This window comes from Phycodurus eques, chromosome 18 (assembly GCF_024500275.1).
Source record: "Phycodurus eques isolate BA_2022a chromosome 18, UOR_Pequ_1.1, whole genome shotgun sequence".
Taxonomy (NCBI): domain Eukaryota; kingdom Metazoa; phylum Chordata; class Actinopteri; order Syngnathiformes; family Syngnathidae; genus Phycodurus; species Phycodurus eques.
The window spans coordinates 10,476,389-10,500,149 of NC_084542.1; the positions used below are offsets into that span (position 1 = coordinate 10,476,389).

The 23,761-nt window shown below is 41.6% G+C and overlaps 2 protein-coding genes across 2 annotated transcripts; one reads left to right on the plus strand and one right to left on the minus strand.

Annotated features, from left to right (window-relative positions):
* Positions 1-138: 138 nt before the first annotated feature.
* znf106b (zinc finger protein 106b) lies at positions 139-12,263 on the plus strand. Its single transcript, XM_061705030.1, has 21 exons — positions 139-607; positions 1,214-1,329; positions 1,416-1,477; positions 2,197-2,400; positions 2,485-3,465; positions 4,772-5,105; positions 5,888-5,951; positions 6,052-6,206; positions 6,297-6,357; positions 6,607-7,375; positions 7,463-7,512; positions 8,184-8,341; positions 8,575-8,709; positions 8,802-8,918; positions 9,289-9,480; positions 9,996-10,058; positions 10,544-10,663; positions 10,998-11,069; positions 11,147-11,218; positions 11,533-11,679; positions 11,763-12,263. The coding sequence occupies exons 2-21, from the start codon at positions 1,216-1,218 to the stop codon at positions 11,817-11,819; spliced, it is 3,927 nt and encodes a 1,308-aa protein (XP_061561014.1). The 5' UTR covers positions 139-607; positions 1,214-1,215; the 3' UTR covers positions 11,820-12,263.
* A 488-nt stretch (positions 12,264-12,751) lies between these two features.
* Positions 12,752-22,540, minus strand: capn3b (calpain 3b). Its single transcript, XM_061703966.1, has 23 exons — positions 22,223-22,540; positions 20,444-20,513; positions 20,078-20,196; positions 19,599-19,732; positions 19,337-19,505; positions 19,064-19,147; positions 18,897-18,988; positions 18,718-18,795; positions 18,109-18,269; positions 16,890-17,056; positions 16,801-16,812; positions 16,406-16,614; positions 16,278-16,314; positions 15,880-15,903; positions 15,676-15,759; positions 15,311-15,388; positions 15,184-15,244; positions 15,037-15,101; positions 14,568-14,636; positions 14,406-14,484; positions 14,144-14,260; positions 14,006-14,064; positions 12,752-12,890 (listed from the first exon to the last, which is right to left on the minus strand). Exons 1-23 carry the CDS (start codon positions 22,538-22,540, stop codon positions 12,864-12,866), a joined length of 2,313 nt encoding a protein of 770 aa, XP_061559950.1. The 3' UTR covers positions 12,752-12,863.
* Between the last annotated feature and the right edge of the window lie 1,221 nt (positions 22,541-23,761).

Here is a 23,761-nt window from a genome sequence, read left to right on the forward strand (position 1 = left end):
CACTTCAACATGATTGGCTCCTGCTTGGCGGGAAGCGCAGGCTACGCCGACGTAACGTGATGACCATCCCAAACATACGTCACATTTGTACGAAATCAAAACAAAGAAGTTTGTTATGGTTAGGTTTAGAGCCATGGTTGGGGTTTAAGGCGGTTTAGGATGGGTTAAGGTTATTGGGAATTATTACGCCTAAACGACAACTTTCCCCATCCAGTAGCAGTTAGGGCGTGTTCTACAGGCATATACAACAGCCAATCATAGTCAGTGGCGTGTGTCCTGGAGCCAATAATATTGGGAGCAGGACGTCTCCCGCCTAAAAACGACGTGGGAATCCTAATAAAGCGTCCTTGTTACCAATAAATCAAAACGTTAGATTTTTTCAGAATTTCAAATATACTTTTTGAATTTCTTTTGACGTCTATTTATTTAAATGCCTTATTTAAAAAAAAAATGCTGAATAAAGATTGTCAGTCTTATTCGAGGGTGGGGGATTTTTGACGTCAACAAACATGGCGGCGCTACAGTGATTCTGTTTTATCACCATGTGAACCTTTGTGTAACATTTCTATCTTCTGTCGACAGCTTTGATTGTCGATCAAATATTCCGGTAAGTGTGAACGTGTAAGCGACTACTTTTGCTGCCTGCTTTTGCAGCAGTTTATTTCAGGCGAAATATATGTGCTTACAACCTACTAGACGAATGTCGGCTGCCGAGTCCATATCTGGTGTATTATTAGGACGTTGTTTTTTTGTTTTTTAAATATTGATTCACAATGAGACTTTTGTCAGTCATGCATTTGTTACTACTAAATCAGGACGACATGCATCCGTGCATTCTGGATGTGGTTATTTCTAATTAAATGCATTAATTAGTCATTTACTCATACAGTGGTGGGATTTACAAGCTAAATATCTGCCAAAGGCCTTCAGAATCAGTAGTGCAGGGCAATGTAATTCGACATTACAACTTCGACTAGCAAAACACATTAACGCAGTACATTTAATAATCAGCAGTTCTGGTAAGTATGATTTTATTTTATTTGAACGTTTCATGGTTTTGTCCTTTTTATTAGATGATTATAGTACTGATGGTTTCGATCATTGCGACATGATAAGTGGTGGTGATAGTGGATTAAGTCTGGTAAATCCTTACTGAAAGTCCAGGTACCAAATGCATGGCCCGCCACTGCTGAATTAATGGTTTCTTTTGCAGATATGGCAAATGTTGTAGTTCCTTATACCATGGGCAACCCGTTCCTGCCAAAGAAAAACAAAAAGAAGAAAAAAAGTAATTACTGCATCTTGTGCCGAGAGATGCTTGTGAAACATGTAAGTGTCAATTTTAAGTTAAAGGATGTTTATATGCGTGGTGATGCTGTTTTATATTGAAGTGTGTGCGTGTGTGTCACTTGTAGGAAATACATGACCACATGCATAGTATGGCGCACCACAGAGAGCTTGAATTATTGCTGGGCAAGTAAGTGACATTTTGTTCAATTGAATGGTTTTTCTGCACGTCTGCCGTAAAGTTCTGAGATTATGGTTTCAAACCTCAGCTGTCTTTTCTTTGGGGAGTTTGTACTGTATGTTCTCCCTGTGCATGTGTGGGCTTTCTTCGGGTACTCTGGCTTCCTCCCACATTCCAAAAACATGCATGTCAGTTCTGAGGCTTTGGGTCAGATTTCTGCTCAGGCCATCCTGTGTGGAATTTGCATGTTCTCCCCGTGCTTGGGCGGGTACTCTGACTTATTCGCACATTCCCAAAAATGGATTTTGGGTTCATTGACGGCTTTAAATTATCCATGGGTGTGAATTGTTGACAAGGATAGCAGTTCTTTAGACAGTACCGAAAGACTAGAGTCAACCGTTTATTGAATGCTGGGTAGATCATTAAAACACCATAAGCACACTCGCGTAGAAGCTGCTACGTCCAAAGCTTTCCCCAGACACGCAAAATCGCCGACCGACGTCACACCAGACCCTGCCTCTTAAAAGCACATGCATGCGTCTAACTCAGATACTACAGTATGCAGATTTTCTGTACCTTATGCTTTTTTTTTTTTGTGCTGAAACACGTTTACAATGGGTTTAAAAAGTGTGTCTTAATGTGTTGATTTGTGTTCGGATTAGTTTAAATGTGTTTACAGCTTGTGGGAGCAGGGGTAAATATGCTACTCTCTCATTCCATCTTTTTAGTGTTTCGTGTCACGATTGCCAGGCGTGTCAGGTGTCCTCCATGGGTCTTGATCAGTACGCCCAGCACATTGCGGCCGCTCAACATCAAGCCAATTTAAGGAGTCTGAAGTGTACAAACGTAAAACCCATTTCACTTCACAAGACTCTCAACCTGGAAACGATCAAGGGTATCCTCAAGAGAAACAAGATGCTCAAGAAAGAGAGGTATGATTTGAACCTTTATGATTTTTCTGTTCATTTGTTTGTTTATTCAAGTACTCAGAATTCACGTCCGTGTTTACTTCACAGGAAAAAAGTGTCAAAGAAGGAAAAAAAGCAACGGAAGAAACTGGCAGGCCAGAACCATTCTGGATATACGCAGAGAGCCAGTGGACGGCATCAGGTGATGCATCAAGGATCTGGTGTAAATGCATTCAAACAACAGCTGCTGGGGCCTCAGCAGAAAGGCAACCACACTGCTGTCTTCCAAAACAAGGATAAAAAACAGCTTGTGAACCAGAACTTTGCTGCCAAAAGCAACGGCTCCCAACACAGCAGCAGCCAGACGTGTGGCTCATCGCAGCTGTTGCAGTGGCCCGGGATGGAGAATTTTAGCAACTACAATAGATTGTACCAGTGTGGGGAGATGGCCGACTTCACCAGCGATCAGCTCCCAAATAAAGGAAGCGTCATCTTCAACCAGGATGAGCTGCGTACATTGTCCGAACCGCAACAAAGCGCGACTGCTTCTAACCCTCAGCCTAAGCCTGTTCTCATCCAAGAAATGGATGTCACCACCATGCTTAAGGAAATTAGACGGGCGCTGGGTGTGCGAGAGCCGTGTAGGGCGGATCGGGAAGCACGAAAGCAAAGCGCTGAGGCGGGTGCACTGGTGTCTGAGCCTTGCTCCTCACAGGAGGCCCTGGACAAGCTTGCTGCAACTCACACCGCCGCCGCTCCCGCCAAAACATCCACCTTGACGACGCAGGGCAACACCACCGTCCCGGCTGGTGTAAAAACTGGCAAAACCACCCCACTGAAGAGCGTAACAGTTAAAGCTAACACTCCCGGATCCTCAGCCAGCAGCAAAACAAGTCAGCCGCTCGGCTCCAAAACGAAGGTTCGGATCGCGCACAAAGCAGCGGCCGTTCAAAAGCCAAGAGAGGGCGGTCTGAGGAAGGTGAGCCAAACAACTTCCGCTCTATCCGGGGCCGCGTTTCAGCAACGCTGGAGGCGAATGTACAATGAGATGAAGAAGAGCAAGCAGATGAGGAAAGAAGGGACACCCAGGTGAGAGGTTCATCGTCAACGCTTTTTGATCTTGTGATCTGTTGGGCAACTTGCCCATGGGGTGGTTAGTCATTTCAAATTATTTCCCACCATTAATGTGACTTATAACCTGTACAACTTATTTGGAAACAAAAAAACATGCAATTTTTGGAGGGGATAGGTGCAAATAAGCAATTGTTATTATGTCAAATGACAAGTTTACGCGCCCTTGCCTGGTTTTAGAATTTACCAGTCAAATTTAAACTCATGTTTAATGGGAGTCAACACACACCTGCCACCATTTAAAGTGCCTCTGATTGACCCACAATCCATTTCAGATGTTCTAGTGAGCTTTTCCTGACTTTTTTTTTTTTTACATCCTAGCAGAAGCCTGAAGGTTTTGTGTGGAAGACTGACTGCTATTTGGAAATGTTCATAATTCCCTCTGGACCCCATGTAAAGTAATTGCAGCATCCTGCACATTGCACGGCACTACTCATTTGTTCAAGTTTATGTAGGTCCAAGTGCCCAATTCTGGTTTAATCGTGTCTATTTCCATGTCCATTACAAGTGACACACACATGCCCAAATTTCATATAAAGAAGTCTACAGGTGACAACGTTGGACAGTGATGACAAAGAAATCAATGATAATACAGAAATAGAAATATCAAATGTTAATGGAATTTAGTTGGTGTAAGCTGACTCTTAATTTTTATGGCTTTAAATGAGGGTAACCTCCACGTTAGTCCACTGGCTGCAGTTGGCAATTATTTTGCTTATTTAATAATTGACATCCCTCCAATGTCGCATGTTTAGACCATTTTTATGGTCTACGCTTTCGCTGTAGTTAAACGTTAAGAGTGTTTTCTCATGTTTACTTGTTGTTTGGGCAGAGACCGGTGTGTAAACTGTACGTAAACCGAACGGTGTATTACGATGACGTCGAGCTCACATGAATGGTGTATTATCTGTGTATTTACACTTCACACGCGTCCAATACGTGTCGGATTGTTGTCCACTTTAGAAGAGGCCTGATTCTGATCTAATACCATGCATTTTTTTTCTATTTATGCTGCAGTGACACAGATCCCAATTGTGCCACTTGGGAGTAAAACAATCTTGAATTGTGTCACTTAAACCATACAGTGCAATTTCAGCCATTGACTCATTTCTCATATGAAAGCTCTTGACGAGGGCTTTCCAGAGCCATAATCATTTTTGTCAGTATGTCCTGGTGTGATGACCTGATAGTGAAAAGCCATGTGGAAGCTTTAAGGTCATGGCATTTTTCTTAACCATCATGAGTTAGTTGTCTTTTGTTCTAGATTTGGAATTCAGTTGGCGAAAACTCTGCCTAACAAAACTGCGTTTGAGCTGAGTGTGGACGAAGACCTGATGCTCTCAGAAGGCTTCCACTGGGAGTCGCTCTCCAACGCACACAGGCCGCTGACTCATTCTCTTCCTGCTCCTCCTCCATCTTGTCTGCCTTCTGCGGCTCTCCCTCCTACCCACGAAACGACACTGAGTGCGTCTCGTTTTGAGACCCAGTCAAGCACACAAGCACCCGTTGAGCGTCTGACGGTGGCGGCAATCTCAGCGAAGGTGGAACATGAGAATGGAAAAAGTGGCGCCAACAAAAGGAAACACCAACAACTACAAGTTAGTTTATTTTTGAAAGTGTAATGTAGTGGTCAACCCCCGTTTATACATTATTGACCCACCCACAATAAGTGAAAGTATGTGATCCAGAGAGACTATTAAAAAAAAAAAATCTCACCCCTCACACATGCTTTAAATAAATTTAAAATTATTAAATCACAAACTTATTCCTTAGCGCTTGTTCTCGCTCAAAAGGCACATCATTTTTATTTTTCACTCCCAGAAATGTACTGTAAAACTGACACACAAAACAACATTAAACATTGCATATATAAAGATGTTCAACCAAAGGAAATTAGCATAGGTGTTACAGTAACTGTAAACCTTCAAACTACTGCTATGTGAACACAAACGGAGCAGCAATACAAACAAACAGATGGCACAGATTAAATTCCCGGTCAGTGCACCAATTCCCAGCCAATGCTGGTCCACAGCCTGATTAAAAATAAAAAATAAAAGGGGGAGGGGGGTGCATCAGCCTCTGCCACGCAAATCATGCGAGTGACAGAAGCCAAAAGTTGCTTCCTCTTTGTACTGTAAAAACCCATTAAAAAAACAAAACAAAAAAAACTACCTCTTAAAAATCTGTGTAGCAGTGGCGTGAACTGTAAACCGCAATACAGCCCCGGGATCACTGTATTGAAAAAAATAAGTCGAACACAATTTGTCTCATGATGACGGTTGACATCAATTCCAAATATTTCCAATAGGAAATAGGGGTTGCATTGTGCATTGAACAAAGTTTCCTGTTTTGATTGGTATTCATGTGTGTGTTCCTGCAGGGATATGGTGTTCCCGATAAGGAGGCAGTTGTAAAAAGGAGGAAACCAAAAAAGTCAAACAAGGGTAATCCTAATATTTCATGCACTGTAACTATTAGTAATCTGTTGCTCCCATGCTAATTTCAAGTATTTCCAGCACTTCTCTCTTTGCCTTTCCTTTGTAGACCAAGACCATATGGACAAGCTTTTGGCGGTGTCCCTCAGGGAAGAGGCGCTGAGTCACTCGCTGCAGGATGTGGACAAGTCTCTGGTCCATGCCCGTAATGCCTTACAAGTGGCCTACGTGGAAGTACAAAGACTCATGTTGTTAAGGCAACAGGTACCACTTCATCAATGAAATGCATGTAGTGAAGAAAGAATGCCTTGATTGGAAAGTTTTCAAAGCCTTGATTCCTTGCTGTCCTTTTAGTACACTGCAGAGGTGGACAGTCTGAGAGCAAAGCGCATTGAGATACTACAGGGCATGCAAGGTATTGTACTTTGGCTTCAAAGTCAAATTCCATCGGCTTATGCGGCATAGTTTTCCCAATTTATAAAGAATCTTAATAGCAGGAGTCAGATTCAATAGGCATATTACGAAGACATTAAAAGCATGTTTAGTTGTAATTGCAGTTACTTAAATATTGTTAATTACTCAGTTATATAGTTATACTTCTATTTAGTTATGAATTATATTCCGTATATCCTTTTTATAGATTTCCTCTTGTGATCTTTTCCAGAAGTGTATTCCGGGAGCTCTAATGTGGGGCAGGTAGCCACTACCTCAGCAAGAGCATCTCCGGATGTCATTCATCCCAGTTCATCCTCCGTGTCCTCTCCCAACGTCTTTGTCCCTCCCACCAACATCCACCAAACCTCCGCCTCGGCGCCTTCCGTCGACCGGCCTAACCAGGCCTTCCTCGCTACACCCGGGATACCGTTTAAACAAGAAACCGTGATCCCGACCGCCTCTGGAGAGCCGAGTCCACAAGCTCAAACCTCCAATGCCGAGGCGACGCGCCCTATGCCTCTCCCCTCGCTGCCCACTGTGGCTTTTCCTGCTGTAGCTCTGAGCCAGCAAACCAGGGCAGAGGCTTCAAATCCATCCAAGGCTTTCTGTACGCAGCAGGAGCAAGTAAAGAGTGTCTGGATGACGGAGCGGACCAAAAGCTTGTCAAACAAGGAGGTTGTCATAATTGATGCCAAGGATGAGAGTAAAGAACATCAATCTGCAGAACCGGTAAAAGGAAATGATACAAGGCCTCTCTCTAAACGAGATGATAATGAATCTGCTGCAACAGTGATTGATGACAAAGGCGATGAGAGCGATGACTTGGTGGAGGTGACGGAACCCAAAATGGTGGTCATCGACATTGCTGAATCCGAGAATGAGGATTCACCTGATCTGTCTTCAAAGGTGCCAGGTCCAAAAGCGGTGCCTCCTGAATGTGGTAGGGTGGAGTGCATCTCTTCAGGCACGCAGACAAGTCAGCAAAACCCTTTTAAGATGTGAGCTTGAGTTCTGTTCTCTTATCGATTAAATTATTGCTGAAACTGTTCCGTTTCAAAACGTGCTCTCTTCTCACCTTCTCTTAGGAAAAGCCCAAGGCCTGGTCTGTCTGAAAGTGAACCCACTCCTCCACCAGGTGGGTACCACGTTTCTCATTGTGTGTCAGGAACATGATGAAGAGACAAAGTGATCAGTTCAGTTCGACACGGTCATTTTGGCAATTTGGTGTTCTTCCAATTTCATCCCCTGTAATGCCTCTTTGTTTACCAGTCCCGATACTCAGTGTGTCTGGCTCCACTCCGTAGGTCCAGGTACCATACGACTGTAAACTGTTTCAAATTATTTGGCATATGCTATTAGAGGGGGTAGCATAGTAGACTAGTGCCCTGTGTCTGCGTGGGTTTTCTGCAGGTACTCCAGCTTTCTCCCACATCCCCAAAAACATGTTTTAGGTCCATCACTCAAATTGTTCATATGTATGGATCTGAGTGGGAATGGTTGTTTGTCTATATGCGCCCTGAGATTGAATGGCGACCAGTCCAGGGCGTACCAAGCCTCTCTCACCAAGTCCGCTGGGAGAGGCGCCAGCGCTTTTGCTACCATACACAACTTTTGACAGCTACTGTCATCTAATCAGTGAGCTCCATCCTTTAGGTACCTTATTATTGTAGTTGACACACCAATAGAGGATTCCCACAAATTGAATAGGAAAAGCAAAATAAAAATAAAAATGCATAGAATTGAACGTAACAGTACTTATTTGTGTATTGGTTGCTACTATTGACATCACTTGAATTCTTGTTTCAGATGCTGTTGAGGTGACTTTGGAGGAAGAGGAGAATGAGGAGGAGTTAGCCTTGGGAGCCTTCTCGAATCACACGGGCGCCGTTCACGCTCTGGAAGTCCATGAGGGTTTCTTGTACACAGGCTCAGCAGACAACACAGCGCGGGCCTACAATCTGGCGGTACACGACCACTCAAAACATGATTATTCCTAATTCGAGAGAGATAGATACTTTATATATATTCTGTGAGGGGAATTTAACTGATGCAGCAGCAATGTTCACACACACACACGCACACGCACACCACTTGTATTAAAAATGTCGTACATTCTTGAGATGTACCTTTAGTAACATATTCTACAGTCACATCTGAACAATGACCATCTGAAACTATTCACATTTCCCTCTGACAGAACCGGGAATGGCAAGTCGTGTTTGAGGGCCACACAAACAAAATCAACAGCCTGCTGGTCTTCTCCCTTCCCAACATGCCAGCCAGACTTTACACTGGCTCCAGTGACCAGACTGTTCGCATCTACAGCATTAAGGTACAAAACATCAGGAGAAACCTCTCAGTACGAACCAACATCGATCCCAAAAAGTACAGTCTTGATTGCGTTTTTTTCCCCTTTGCCCCCAGTCTAAGAAGTGTCTGGAGACCATCTCGCTCACAGACAGAGTGCTGTGTTTGCACATTGCCTGGAACACACTGTTTATTGGCCTCGCCAGTGGATCAGTGGCCACTTTTGATTTAAAGGTAAACTATCCACATACACAAAGATGATTGGCTGGGCGATTCATCAATTCGATATCAATTTAGTTAAGTTTATTTGTCAGAATCTTTATTTTTTAAGATATCTTTTAAGCGGGGTCCATGCAAAGTGGAACTAGTTTACGAAAGCTTCATCAGTGTTGCCAAAATTAGCAACTTTGTGTCTGTATTTTTTTTTTGGGTTATTGACATGTGCTTTTTCCAAAAGTGAAGGGGGTAAACATCTATTAAAATCAGAAAGTGTATTTTTGTGAAAAAAGATAAATAAATCTGACTTTATTTTAAGGCCATATTACCCTGCCCGAACTGGTTATTTGCAATCTTTTTAAAATGATGTCAAACTCCCTAAATGTAGACTTTAAAACCGCTGGATGTGTTCGAGTGCCACGGCCCCCGAGGGGTGAGCTGCCTGGGCACGGCGCAGGAGGGCGCCCGACGGGTGCTGCTGGTCGGCTCTTATGACAGCACCATCAGTGTGCGAGATGCCAAGAGCGGTTTGCTGCTACGCTCGCTGGAAGGCCACAGCAAGACTGTTCTCTGTATGAAGGTGAGGGGACAGATGCTTGAAAATGATCCATCCTTACATTTTTCATGCCGTTTGTCATCAAGGTTGCCAGTGAGTTGAAGCCTATATCAGATGACTTTGGGTCACAAAAGGCTAATTCTGTTCTATTTATTAACTGTACAAGCAATGTTTTAAGTTTAAATTTTAACATTCTTAACTGTCATACAAGGTAACCCGGTGCTAATTCTTTAAAAAAAAAAGATAAAACACAACACACAGATAACAAGGGACGAGAGCAATGGAATGGGGAGAATACAAAAGGCCCTTTTTTTCCTATAAGACAAGGCTTAGGTTGACTAAATGAAGCGCTTCCCCTCAGTTCACAGCACCAAAGCAAATATTTTACATCAGACATGGCTTCGGCTTATGCACAAAAAAAGCAAATAGGTGAGCTTACCCGCGAAGAACAGAAGATAGGTTCCCCATAAAAGCAGCAAATAGGCCTAATGCCAGACCGGTTCACTCACTGTACTTGACTTCTGTTTGGGATCTTCCAGGTGGTGAATGACTTGGTGTTCAGCGGCTCCAGCGACACATCTGTTCATGCGCACAATATCCACGTAAGTGTAAAAGATATATGATATGCCAAATAATAAAAGCCCTGTCTTTTATCTGTCTGTCTGTCTATCTATCGATCGATCTATCTGTTTTGTCTGCCTGATCAAATGTAGGTAATCTAGCTAATATAGCTATCTAATATTGTTTTTTTATTGTTATTTTTTTTATTATTTTCAGGAAGCAGTTAACCAGTTATTGAATGGATACAATTTAAAATACAGAATAAATACATTTAAATTTCCGTAATCAATTTTAGGGGAAAAAAAACATCATACTACAACAAATGTTACACAACGCACAGTGGGCTGGATTAAAGAACGGAGCAGGCCATCTTCGGCCCACGGGCCATTCTTTGCCCACCCTGGAAGTAAATCCTACAAGTGTATCTGGGGAGACATCAGAATCATCTTTATCAGAATCAGAATCATGCTGCGAATCGTCCTTTCATGTTTGTGTTCCTGCCTCTGTGTCTGTTTTCTATTTGTAGACGGGTGAGTTGCTGCGGATCTACAAGGGTCACGCTCATGCGGTCACGGCCATCGTCATCTTGGGGAAAGTGATGATCACCGCCTGTCTGGACAAGCTGATTCGTGTTTACGAGCTCCAGGTAGGAAAAAAAACTCTCAAATTTGTGTCCTGTGAACCTCTGTTCTTCAAGGGGAATATGTTGTAATCTAGACCCACCTACTATCATAGAAATCTGCGATATAGAAAGCTCAGACGTTTTTACCACCCCAGACGCTTTAACGTATTTAAACACAAAAACTGCCAGCATAACGTATAGAAAATAGGAAAATACTATGGTGTCTTTGTGTTAAATATGTAAAAGGCGGGCCTTTTTGGTGGCGTGTTACATCTGTTTGTGAGCGTTCACAGTAATGTATTCAAAAAGGTGACGGAGATGCAATTTATCGATCAATTCTGTTCATGTTGCTTCCCAGTCCCACGACCGCTTGCAGGTGTACGGTGGTCACAGTGACATGGTGATGTGCATGGCCGTCCACAAGAGCGTGGTAGGTGGACTTTAAAGATGGCCGATTGTCACTGATTCACCGTGGTGGCACTTCATCGTCTCGCTCGTTTCATACAGATCTACACGGGTTGTTATGATGGAAGCGTTCGAGCTGTGAAACTCAACCTGATGAAGAACTACCGCTGCTGGGTAAAACATCTTTTTAGGATCTCTTTTGTACTTTGGATGATCGTGTCACAATAGTAAGAATCTTTTATGAATTATAATGGGAAAATCTTTGCATAATACTGCTATTTTATTTTTAAATCGGGAAATACAACTCAAATATATTTCATTTGTGGTTTGGACTAAAAGTTAATGGACACTGACAATATCAAAAAGTGTGGCCAGGAAAATCAAACAGAGCAACCAACATTGATGAAGAGACAACCCGAAAAAAACATCTTTTTGTTCTCCAAAAACCAAAAAAGTGACTCTTCCATTATGTTTTGTGTTCTTGGCAGTGGCAAAATTGCTCTCTGATATTCGGCATGGCGGAGCACCTCGTCCAGCACCTCGTCGCAGACCACAGCAATCCCAGTCTGGAGGCGGTCGTGTGTCGCTGGAGAGGATGCAGCGCTTTTTTCTCCACACAGCAGGCAGTCAAGCAGGTAGTACAACAACCCAGAGTTAACTACATAAGTTAATTACTCAATTGATATTATGTATGGAACGAGCGTTGTCTTATCTGCAGGAGCTTCCTGAGCATATGCAGAGTCACGTGGACGTGGACAGTAAGGTGGAGTCATGAGGGAAGGTCTGCTGATGCAGTTTTTTTTTTTCCCCCATCTCCCCTCTCTTTTCTCATTTCGTGTTTCCATACTTTCACGTATCATTCAGACTCCCAATGAGAACGCACGTGTTGAAATGTCTGTTGCGTTCGTATCATTTGTGTGGACAAGTCTGTAGGGTTAATTCCCCCCCCCTAATTAAATCATGGCAATTACCTGAAGATTTTTTTTAATTTGTTCTTATATGTAATTGTGTATTGTTCTGAGTGTGAGTGTGGAATAAACATGTACAGAGCAGCAACAGCTCATTTCTAGAAATAAAACAGGACAAAAATCTTCCCATAGAAATAAATATGCATTAACCAGAACATATGAATTGAAAATTGTGCTAAGAATTCTGATTGGTCTATAAAGAAAAATTAAATGTTAAAAGTATTGGGTACTGGAGTGTTGATTTCAATCAGTACATAAAAATCCTCTATTAGTTTGTATGCATACCCACTCATGGCAAAGCACGGTACCCGTTATTGTATATGTAACGTTAAATATTGCACCAAATGCCCAATAATACTCATTGATTCTCATGAATGTTAGCTACTGTACATTTTGCCAAAATCCCTTAGCTAGTCTTAGCTTCTAGAAATTTGCCGAAAATGTTGTACCAACCAACATACATAGATTTGTTTAGTGTGGAAGAACCTGCACAGGAACCTTGTCCTCAACCCCACCAACCACCTTTTGGCATGAGCTAGAACAGAGATTGAGAAACAAGTCCTCTCTCAGGGCCGTTGGCCAGGTGTCTTGATACTTTCGTCAGTGTGTTGCTTGTATGTAACTGAATGAATATGCAAAGCAGTCAAATGATGTAAACAATCGTGTTCATCAACCCAAAAGGCTTTATTCCTCCTTCAAAATATTGGCCAAATCTCATTTTAAAACAGAACTCCAAACTATGATAACATTGCATTATTCCATAAATTATGATAATGATATTTTTATTCTAATGATATTTGCCCATTAAGACTTGTTACTTCATCGAAAAGCTGGGTCAGTTGTGGAGATGTTTAAGAATACATGGTGAGCTGAAGCCACTAAAAGGGAACAAGAGGGGGGGGGGGGGTTAAAACATTGTTTTTTTTTTTTTAATTAAGTGAAAAAAAATATGTATATAATATTTACTAATATAAATAGAATCATTACTCCTTGTATTATTCCGAAATAAAGACATGTCATTGTTCAACAAATGAAAAATCCAATTTAATAATTTGAAAACGACCTTTACCCCAGTAGTTATGTCCAACTGTTAAACGTTTTTATTTTTGGCAGATGATTGACATTGTATTGACAAGAGTCAGCGAGTTAGCTTCTGGCTGGCTAGCTCTCGTCAATCATCTGCCATGAACATTCGTCCAGCTCCTCGAGCACCGCCATCGGACTTCTCGATCACATGCGCGGTGCGTCAAAATGGCGTCGGCCATTAACAAAGGCTATATATGGTGAGATATTTATTTTATTTTTTTAAGTAAATGCGGTGTGGCAGCATTGCAGCTCTTATCAGAAGAAAGTAAGTCGTGTTATTTTTTGATTCGTTGGGATTCGAATCTGAAAATTCTGATTCGATTCGCAAACTCAAATGCCAATTCGAGTCACCACCGATTTGCGCACAGCCCTGTATTTTAGTAGTTCATCCATCCATCCATCCATCCATTTTCTGAGCCGCTTCTCCTCACTAGGGTTGCGGGCATGCTGGAGCCTATCCCAGCTGTCATCGAGCAGGAGGCAGGGTACACCCTGAACTGGTTGCCAGCCAATCACAGGGCACATACAAACAAACAACCATTCGCACTCACAGTCACACCTACGGGCAATTTCGAGTCTCCAATTAATGCATGTTTTTGGGATGTGGGAGGAAACGGGAGTGCCCGGAGAAAACCCACGCAGACACGGGGAGAACATGCAAACTCCACACAGGCGGGGCCGGGGATTGAACTCGGGTCCTCAGAACTGTGAGGCTGACGCTCTAACCAGTCATCCACCGTGTTTAGTAGTTCAAAAAGTTTTTTTTTTTAAAAAAAACTTAATTGTACAGATTCATTAAACATAGGGGAAAATGGTTTTCAGAAACCCAATACCATTTCAATGTTGTTACTTACCTGTATAGTAAAACAATGACTATGCTGTCTTTAGAATAATAAATATGGCTCACCTCGAGCACATTGAGTTTGATTAGTCCATCTCCATCCTTGTCAAAAGCATTGAAAGCCCCTACAGGAGACACAAAACATATTTGACGATAAACACACCACTTGCGAATGTTTAACAATATCGTAAAATATATACTTACTGAACATGCCTTCCAGTCTGACAAAACAGCATATGTAGCTGTCAAAGTCTATGTTAAGGTGCTGGTCTGCGTAGCGCATGGCGATGATGTCATACAACTGTTTGTTGAGGTGGAGGCCTTTGTGAACAAAAACATGACACAGAGATCAGATTGACACGTGAGATTACTTGAGGTAGACAAGAACGCTTGTTAATATATCACATCATATCGTACGAGTACCGATGATAATACTGAACATGAGGGGTTCTGTGATGCTGCTCACCTGCATCATTAACGCCGTTTCTCATTTCAAAACTGCTAATGGAGCCAGCGTGTTCTTTGTCGTAACCTTTGAAGATCAGCTGCAAACGCGCATCATCACAATCAGTTTTACGAGCCGTGAAATGATAATGTAACAATAACAATGGAAGGAAAATACACATACACCCCACTGCTTAATTTTTCTCCATAAGTGTTTAAACTCCTGGAAATTTAGTTTTCCTGTCCCGTCTGTCTGGAATTTGGCTTAGTTATGGAAAAACCGCAGTGAGAGAAATGTTCCACCGTATTTTAACTACTGTTTAGCCGAGGTAGACACCTACTGACCTACCTAGTACCAGCCCACCTAGATTATACCTACCTACAATGGATATGAAAAGTTTTTTTTTGTAATGTACTGTTAAAAATTTTTTTTATCTTGAGCTCATATGTTACATCACAGAAAATGGTGGATAAGAGTGTGTAGACTCTTCATATCCACTGTACCTATCCTTCCTTTCCACCTAGCTACCGACCTGTACCTGCCTTACTACTATATGGCAGCACTGACAGACTAGGAACCATAAATGAAGTACAGTGGGCCCCTGGCCATTTGCCTCTTCATAAACACACATAACAGATTAGTGTAAGGATACATCCATCAGGGCAATCATACTGCGACATGTCTCCAAGCTGAAACCCTCTGTCGTCTTTTCGTGCACTGCGGAAAAAGAACCAGTTGGAATTGGCGGGGGGGGGGGGTTCCACTTGACACAGGATGGTGTTTCTGTAAGTCAGCTCACATTTGGAGGAGACCACGGTCTTCATAATGGTCTGGAGCTCATTGGCACAGATCTGCATATCCTGACGGGGTGGATGAGTGGTAATGTTAAATACAATACTGCAGGTTGAAATAGTCTGTTTACTTACATCGCCAGCGATTTCTTTATAGATGAGGCGGAACTCTTTTTCCTCTTCAGTTTCCTCCTCAGGCTGGAGGAGTTTTTTCTGGTCAACACAAGGAAATACATTTCAAAATCTCATCAGTCGATGCATGATTTTCCTATCACTAGCAAAGGTGAACATGAGCACATGAGGGGGAAAAAACAGGTGCTGGTGTCACGAGCTCAGCTGGCAGGAAGGTCAATTATTTTATCCCCAGTGATGTTATTTGACCCATGCTAGATTACATTACAGAGCCATAACTGACACAGGATCTCACCAGATTATCCCCAGATACTCGCTGCATGGAAACTAAGCAATCATTGCTTTAGTTGAAAAGAAAACATAATTACCTTTGGCATCTTCTTCTCCCCCTGAATGCCATCGTGCAAGATTTCTTTGTTGGCGAATGCTCGATCGGACACGTATACAATCGGCTGGAAAACAAAATGAAACATACTGAGGAGTTCATTAGCAGTTGTTGTGTCATCCTGGCTGACATTTTGTCTTTATTAGCAATACAGTAGGTGCAACATGTCAGTGGTCCAAACCATTACCTTGTCCTTCCTTTTCTTGTCTTGCTGATGACCAATAAAACAAGAACGGTGAGATGAAACAGATTAGTTGCGCTTGTAAGATAACAATGACGGGAAAATAGTGTGTGTCAAGAGATATACTACCATGGACAAAAGTATTGGGACACCAATCGCCCAAAGTCCCTAACCTGGATCAGCGGTATAGAAAATGGATGAATGGTAGAAGTAAAGACTAGGTGTCCCAATACTTGTTCTCATTGTGGGCAAAAAATGGGAAGGATCCACCAGGCCATATGATAATGAGAAATGATAGTGAAGGTAAATATATTATTCCTAAATTTGACTACGCTGAATTGAATTCCTAATAGAAGCATTATGTTATGTTTTAACTGCACTATAGCTACAATCATGGGACAAACCCGTGTTTGATCGGTCTCAATTGTGTTCTCCGCTTCCCTGTGAGGAACATAAAAAGACATGAATTCACATGAACCTGATGTCATTGTAGATGTCATCGTAGTCACCAACGAGCGGCGGGCGTCCTTACTCTGAGGTGCTCCTGTTCTCGGAGAAGACCCTCAGAATGAACTGACCCTCGTGATGAGGCTCAAACGTGGTGGGGATAATGACATATTCTCCCGGGGGCAGTCTGACACGCTCCGTGATTTCGCGTATATTCATGTAATGTTTGCATTTAGCCTTGGAGGCGTTATACAGGAAGAAGTCCTTCTGGAGATGTCGATTCCGGCCACACATCTTGAGGTATGAAAGGAGAAAGTCATCAAACATTTGATGTATTCTTATTTAAGATAATACATTGCCAAAGGACGAAAAATGATAAGCTAAAAAAAAAATAGTTTAGAGATTGGTGCCCCATCATTGTTTTAATGGTTTAATATGATTTGTATAAGGTGTGAATTACTGTAGGATGGGTGGGCATACCTCCTTTGGCACCTGCAAAAAAAAAAACAGAAAGTCATCTGTTATTTATGCCCTGCTGGTCGGTTGAAGTCGGGTTACGCAATCGTAACCTCGTAGATGGAAAATCCAATGGTGAGGAACCTGGGCCCCAGCTGCTTCTGCATGCGACGACCTTTCTGCATGAGAGCCACAACCACGGTGCAAAGTTCCTGCGGGTCCTCGGGGTCGTCGTCCTTGTACAGCTGCAGGTGGTACTGAGGGTTTGTCCAGAAGGTATCTGTCAAAAAAGCGTGTTCAGTATTTGAGTACAAACATGAATCAGTAGATTGTCTTATATTAAAAGTGAAGGATTCAATTATGTTAATGGGAATTGGAGAATCTGTGGAACAATATTTGGTTGGTTGAGTGGGCGTTCAAAATGTAAACGGCATGCCTCACTATGAGGCTGTAGAATTAGTAGTTTTTTAAGCAATCAGCTAAAAAAAATATATATATATTATATATGACAATAAAGGTAAAGTACTGTACTTAAGTTGAATATTTAACAATAGTATGTAATAAAATCAATCAAATTAGGTAATTGGTTGTTGCATAATGCTACTAGTTATATTGTGACGTATGTATGACTAATAGTAGCTGTATTGATTTGTGTGTATGGTTATAACAAGTAGTATTGATCAAATAATGTAATGCATCAAAAAGGACATAACTGCTAGATCCTAAAATGCATAGTACTGACAGTAAACCATATCAAACCAACATATATTACATTTGTCCCCAAAAATATTTACAATTTGTCCCATTTTCACTGCATGTAAAATACTTATTTTTATTTTATCATGTGATGTAGGTTTTTTGGTGTTTTGTATTCTTCCCAATCTTCATTCTGGTTGTGAAGGTGACATGTTTTTTTGGACCAATCAACAAGCTGCAATGTGTGTAGCTATTCTATAGTAATAGTGCTCATACAGTAATAACATTAGCCCGTCTATGGTGTTTTGCATTGTGTATTAGCATTAAGCTAGCAGATTTTAAGACGACAAAGTTAATGTGGTTTGGCCAAATACACTTGTCAAATAAACGTGTAATTATTTTTTTAATGTTTAGTTCAACTGGGAAAGGCAATAAACATCTTGAAGCAAGCACTTGGCATCTTTTTAAAAGAATTCACTATCTGCAAAACTGCTGCTTGTGAAGTTCGCTGCCACGATAGCTTGCCTGCAACTCGAGAAAAAAAAAAGAATTTCGACCAAGCAACAGCTTGTATCTGGAGAACCTTGTGAGTCGGGTCACTCGTAAGTCAAGGTACCACTGTGTTGACTTCCCCACCTGGGAAGTTCCTGCAGCCCCCCGCAGAGCTGCCTCGGACCCATCGACCCTCGTTGACTGACACGTTCCAGCTGTGTCTTTCATCGCCCTGCAGCGTGTCAGGGGTCAAGTTGCAGATCTCCAGCTTAGTGTAGTTCCTCTTGAAATCGTCAAAGGACATCCTGGGTGCAAATATGAAAGGGGAAGCTTCACAGGAGACCCTATAATGTTTTTCTGAGCACGAGATAATATTTAGCTTTAAAATCTTAAGTCATGTTAATGATACCCTGTCTTATAATAAGGGGAATAGTATCTCTGTTGTTGCCATGGTGACCACTGATCAGATATTTTGGTCTACGATGGGCGGGGTATAGGTACCAGGCCCGATAGAGAAAAGCAAAAATCTGCAGATACAGTAATTGATGCTCATTATAACTGCAGTGAAAAAGACATTTTAAAACATTTTTTAAGCCCAAAAATTCTTGAATAAGCGGGGTTACGTTTTTGGGATTGTTTCTCCCCATACCAAAAAAAAAAAAAAGCAAAAACATTCTGTGATATTAATGGAAAACACTAGCATCAGTAGTGTTTTCTGATAGACACAAATAGGTTAATCTGTATTTTACTCACCAGAACTCACTTTCCTCAACAGTTTGCTTTTTAAGGTTGTCCCTGTCTGCAATAGAAATTGTGGCCCATTCCTTTGAACTGCAAATACATGAAACACAAAGGGTCGATTTGGTGTCATTTTGCAGTTCTTACTATCTTCAAAGCATTCCATATTACATGCAGGGGTGCGGGGGGTTTACTTTGGGCTCCAGGGTCCCTTCCACAGCACTCGGCCCCAGGGATTGCGCAAGCGAATTAGGCGAATTCTGCTGTCCTTTACCACCTCGTCACACTAGAATGAACGCAGCGTTTCTTGATATCACCTTGCACTCATAGTAAAACGGAAGTGCATGTGGCATAGATTTACCTCCTCCAGGGCTATGATGGAGTAGGCGTGTCCCCGCACCAGTCCAAGTTCAGTTCTAGACTCCATTTCACTGGGGTAGGTAACCTGGATGAGATACATTAACATAACTGAATGGGCAATTATTACCTCTGCCAAGTGAGCAGGCAAAAGATGATTGTTTTTTTCTACTTGGTTGATTTCTTAGAATGATTGCACATACAAAAAAAAAATTAAAAATCCATGAAACTTGGTGGAGGTGTGAAACAGAACAGTTGTGTTATCTTGAGCACTCACATCGATGGAGCAGCCCATCAGCGAGCCTCTCTGCAGGGCCTTCTTCATGATCTTGTAGATCTCTTTAGGTGCCTCAGACAACTCAAAGAACTCAGTGACCCCTCCTGTGAAGTCCTCCATGGCTTCTAGAGTGTTCCCTCCCTTCAGAGCCTCGTAGGAGCCGTTCAGCCTGAGAGAAGGGCCGACCATTACAGAAATCCACGCTCACCTCTCGCATTTTTTATTTTTTTTTCTTCAACAGAGGAATGGTTTGAACTCTTACTTGGCATAAGCTTTCTCCAGAAGTGCGCTCCAGAATTCGTTCTCTCGGAAAGATTTGGTGAACACCAGCCGGTTGTTGTAGGTGGGGATGCGGTCGTCCACGACCACGTCAATCCATTCGCCATAACGCCAGAACTGAGGACAGAGAGCGTAATGTATATACATAGTTATATTTATATATAATTATATATAATTAATACAAATATATAATTGACTACAATAACATTTTTTTTAAAGTTTTAATTCACTAAAAATAATGGTTCAGAACCTTTTCTGTGGAGCTGTCTAAAATATTAGAAAAACAATGAGACAGTCACACTAATTTTAAATTTAACCAATAACGCTTCAAGTGAAAACATAACTGTCTTTTAAAAACATGCCGATATGCAGTATTGTTTAGTTTGTTTAATTAGAATAACTGCACACGTTTAGTTCATTATTGCACAGGATACAGTAAAGCTGCAATGTAACAGTAACAACCTGGAAATGGAAGATTCCGGCATAATTTTCCGTGAAGCTCTGATCTGGAGGAATCACTCTGTAGAGAAGCTTCTCGTTCAGAGTCAGACAGGCGATGGCTGCGAGCAGCCAGCAGTCACCTGCCAGCAGCAGATACATACATACATGTTCCTAGCATGTATGTTATTTTAAATTGCTATAACAAGCTATTCAGAAAAGTCACAGTGAAACGCACATAATTTGGAGCATTAACTGGAGAACGTAGGCTATACTTTGGCAAAAACAATATTTTTAAAAAAAAATGCTGCTCTTTAAAACAAAAGAGACATTTTTGTGCATGTATGATGCATGATCATTTGCATAGTAAATGGTTCGTGGAGACATTACCCAACTCTCCCTGACAGATGTCTGTTCTGCTGGCCGCATCCACAATGAATTGAGGGTTTTCACATATTTCCTGTCACGGGAAAGAAAAGAAAATGAACCTAAAACATAATTTTATAATCAAGCAATATCTGTTGCAGTCTCTCAGCCACCGTCAGCCACACCCACCTATTTAAGGCTTTGTTGATGACTCACTGGTTGTCAGATTGTTTGACAGTCATGCATGCAAGATGCTACAACACTACCCCGTGAATCCCCATCGACCACGAAATCTGCCATATCATGGTTGCCCAGCCTCCAACATGGCGGACAAACAAATACCGGTATTAATGACAAAATCAGAATCAGAATCATCTTTATTTGCCAAGTATGTCCAAAACACACAAGGAATTTGTCTCTGTTCTCACAATAAAAAATATAATAACATAAACAGTGCAGTAGTTTGAAACTGGATGTGGACATGGCAATTCATCTGCTGCAGTAAATCTGTGTTTGCAACTCTAAATATGACATTTGCTGTGAGTGACAAGATGAAAACATAACTCCTGCAACCCGAAGCCCAGCTGGGACCCGGGAAAGGCCCTCCTGCATTTGTCACATATTCGGAGGCAAGCAGCTGCGAGTGTTCTCCAGGTCACCATCTCTCAATGTTGTCTTTGATCCAGACCAGCCAGCACCTCTTCACTACACATCTCTGTTAATGGCTGCCTCGTGCGACTGTCGGGAACTAATCAGCTTGATATGTAACTATATCACATGCGCACACAAACATATGGTAGACCACGAATGTGAAAATGTAGCTTCAAGTTATGAATAGAGAACATACTCCCTAGATGGGATTCCTATTTCTCTTATCCCCACTTGGGGCAGTCATGTGTAATTAAGGTGAAATATTACACTATTCAGTGTCATCGTGGTATAATTAGTAGCATAAAAGCACTTTAGCACATGTTCTTCGTCTTGATCGTTACTCTCGCAGGCCATAATATTAGGTACACTTGCACAATCCAAGTGAGATCCAATACGAAAAATTGGACTTTTGAAAATGAACAATGTTTTTTTTGGAGTTGTATTTTGAAGAAGTGCGTTGCATAATACTAAGAAGTGTTTCTATATATCTTGATTACCTTAGTCACAAGGGATAATATCTTAGAAATAGCTCAGTATGATGCGAACCGCAAGTAAAATAATAAACATATGGTAAAGCAATCAAAATTGGAGCATGCCTGTTATTTTAAAGATGGATTTATTTATTTTTTAAATTAATTCCCATGTTAAATGTCAGTACATTGTGCGGGTGAACTTAATGTTACCAATTTACACTTTGTGGAGTTATATTTTATTTACATTTCTTCCCTTTGCTTGCATACGATTAGCCATGATTAATTAGTATTATTAGTCACTTCTGACTGATACTTATATGAGTACTAATAATAGAAGTGTAGCACTTCCAACAAATAGAATAAAATAAAATACAATTGATCACTTTATATGTAATATCAACGCAGCACTAAATTTAGACGCAACTATGGCCAACAAAGAACCTGTTAAGTCTATGCAAGGGAAGGAGAACTGTCTGGCTCATAAGCATATATGCTTGTACTGCTGCTAATATAATATAAATGCAACACTTTTGACAGACACATTTAGCCACTATGTGGGCTGCAAGTCAGGACACTTGGGTTAGAAATTGGGACATTCAGCATCATGCTCATTCTTTCCCAGAGCTCCATGCGGACGTGTCACCGTGGCACCCTGAGCGATGTGAGAGCATTGACTCACCGAGGGTCGTTTCCACACAAACTTCATGGGGGGCTTGTGGTGGCTGTAGAAAAGTGAGGAGTCGCAGGCCGGGAAAAGAGGGTCCTCGAAGAGAACCTTCTTCTTCGCGTATTTGTCTCGCAGCTCCATGAACGTCTTGAGACGCTTGGCATCCCTGATGGCCTCGTTCCTGCTGAGGATGGCCGAGTAGATGGAGTTGGCTCCGGCTAAGGGGTAGTCCGCCTGGTCGTCTGGCGCCTGCGACGCTTCCGTTTCTCGAAGCACTCGCATGTGTATTTCTTCCACGAGAGGCACGTTATGATCCATGCCCTCCATCATCTCACCACACGTTCCGATAGATTGCGGTCTTGATTTCAATCTCGAAATACTTTGCTGTCGTTGAGACAGTGCATCAACTTGCAAAACAAGTCCAAGGAAGTGTCCTATGCAGCTCCAGTGATCACTTTTAGTTCAAGCTATCAGCTTTAAATAGTAACACCCAAGTAAACTCTCACACTCTTGGGCCTTGGACCTAAATATAGGCCCTTCACAAGGAGTCGGGGGGAGCCTTCTGGTATCGGCTCACTCAAAAAATACACATCAGGAGAAACAACCATGGTTGACACAGCAGTTCTAAACAATGCAGCGCTTTACCGCAGTAACTTCGGTGGGGTTTGAAGAAAACTTGCTTCTACAGAATCCAGGAAAATGATAAGAAAGGGAGATTGACCAGAGGTTGTTATTATGATCATGCATATTAGACTGTACATCCATTCGTTGATCCTTATCAGTATCAAGGGTGAACTAGAAGCTATCCCAGTTGACTTTGGCGAGAGGCAGCTAGGTACGCCTTCAACTTCGAACCATGAGACGGATGTGTGTGTGAGACCCGTACTCTCTGCAGTTGAGTGAATAAACACACCCCAGCCATATTTGACAAAAATACTTCTTCTTTTTCCATTTTTCTATCAGAAAGATAGATTCTAATGCTTTGTTTATTTATTATCTGGTCTAGTTTCAACATACTGTGGAACTGTGATTCAATCCATCATATAGTATGCACTTTTGTAACTATTACTGATCATTACTTCTCAAATAAAGTACATTAACACTTAGTGGCAAATAAACCAATTTAACTGTCTGAGTGTGGTTTGTTACTGCAGGAACAACCAAACTTTAAATTAGTCTTCAGTATGCAGTCATTTATAAATTGATGCTTATACCTTATTGTTTTAAAATTGTGGAATGCACTGCCTTTTGAGCTAAGAGCTGCCTCTTCAGTAGACATTTTTAAAAAGCAGTTAAAAAGCAGGAAAACTAGATTGTTTTAGATTTATTTTGATTTTGTTTTATGTTACTGTGCTTTAATTGATTTGTTTTTGTTCTTGTATCAAATGTAAAATGTTGCGATTGTGTATTTTGTAGTTTTTTGCGTCCTTTCCGTGAAAAAGTGCTTCATAAAAAAAAATTAAAAATTTTTTTTTTTTTAAATAAAATGGGAGAATGGGTCATACCCAAGGTTGCCAGATTCTTTTCTCGTAATACTGTACGCTAGCGACC

Excerpts from the sequence above, each read along its gene's own strand:
- znf106b (XM_061705030.1), top strand. The coding sequence starts at position 1,216 with ATGGCAAATGTTGTAGTTCCTTATACCATGGGCAACCCGTTCCTGCCA. Across the intron at positions 1,330-1,415 it reads GAGAGATGCTTGTGAAACAT|GAAATACATGACCACATGCA; the intron begins GTAAGTGTCAAT and ends TGTCACTTGTAG. Across the intron at positions 10,664-10,997 it reads TTCGTGTTTACGAGCTCCAG|TCCCACGACCGCTTGCAGGT; the intron begins GTAGGAAAAAAA and ends GTTGCTTCCCAG.
- capn3b (XM_061703966.1), bottom strand. The coding sequence starts at position 22,540 with ATGATGGAGGGCATGGATCATAACGTGCCTCTCGTGGAAGAAATACAC. Across the intron at positions 14,261-14,405 it reads AAACGGCGTTAATGATGCAG|GCCTCCACCTCAACAAACAG; the intron begins GTGAGCAGCATC and ends TTGTTCACAAAG. Across the intron at positions 12,891-14,005 it reads TCAAACTCAATGTGCTCGAG|TGGCTTCAGCTCACCATGTA; the intron begins GTGAGCCATATT and ends GTTCCCTTTTAG.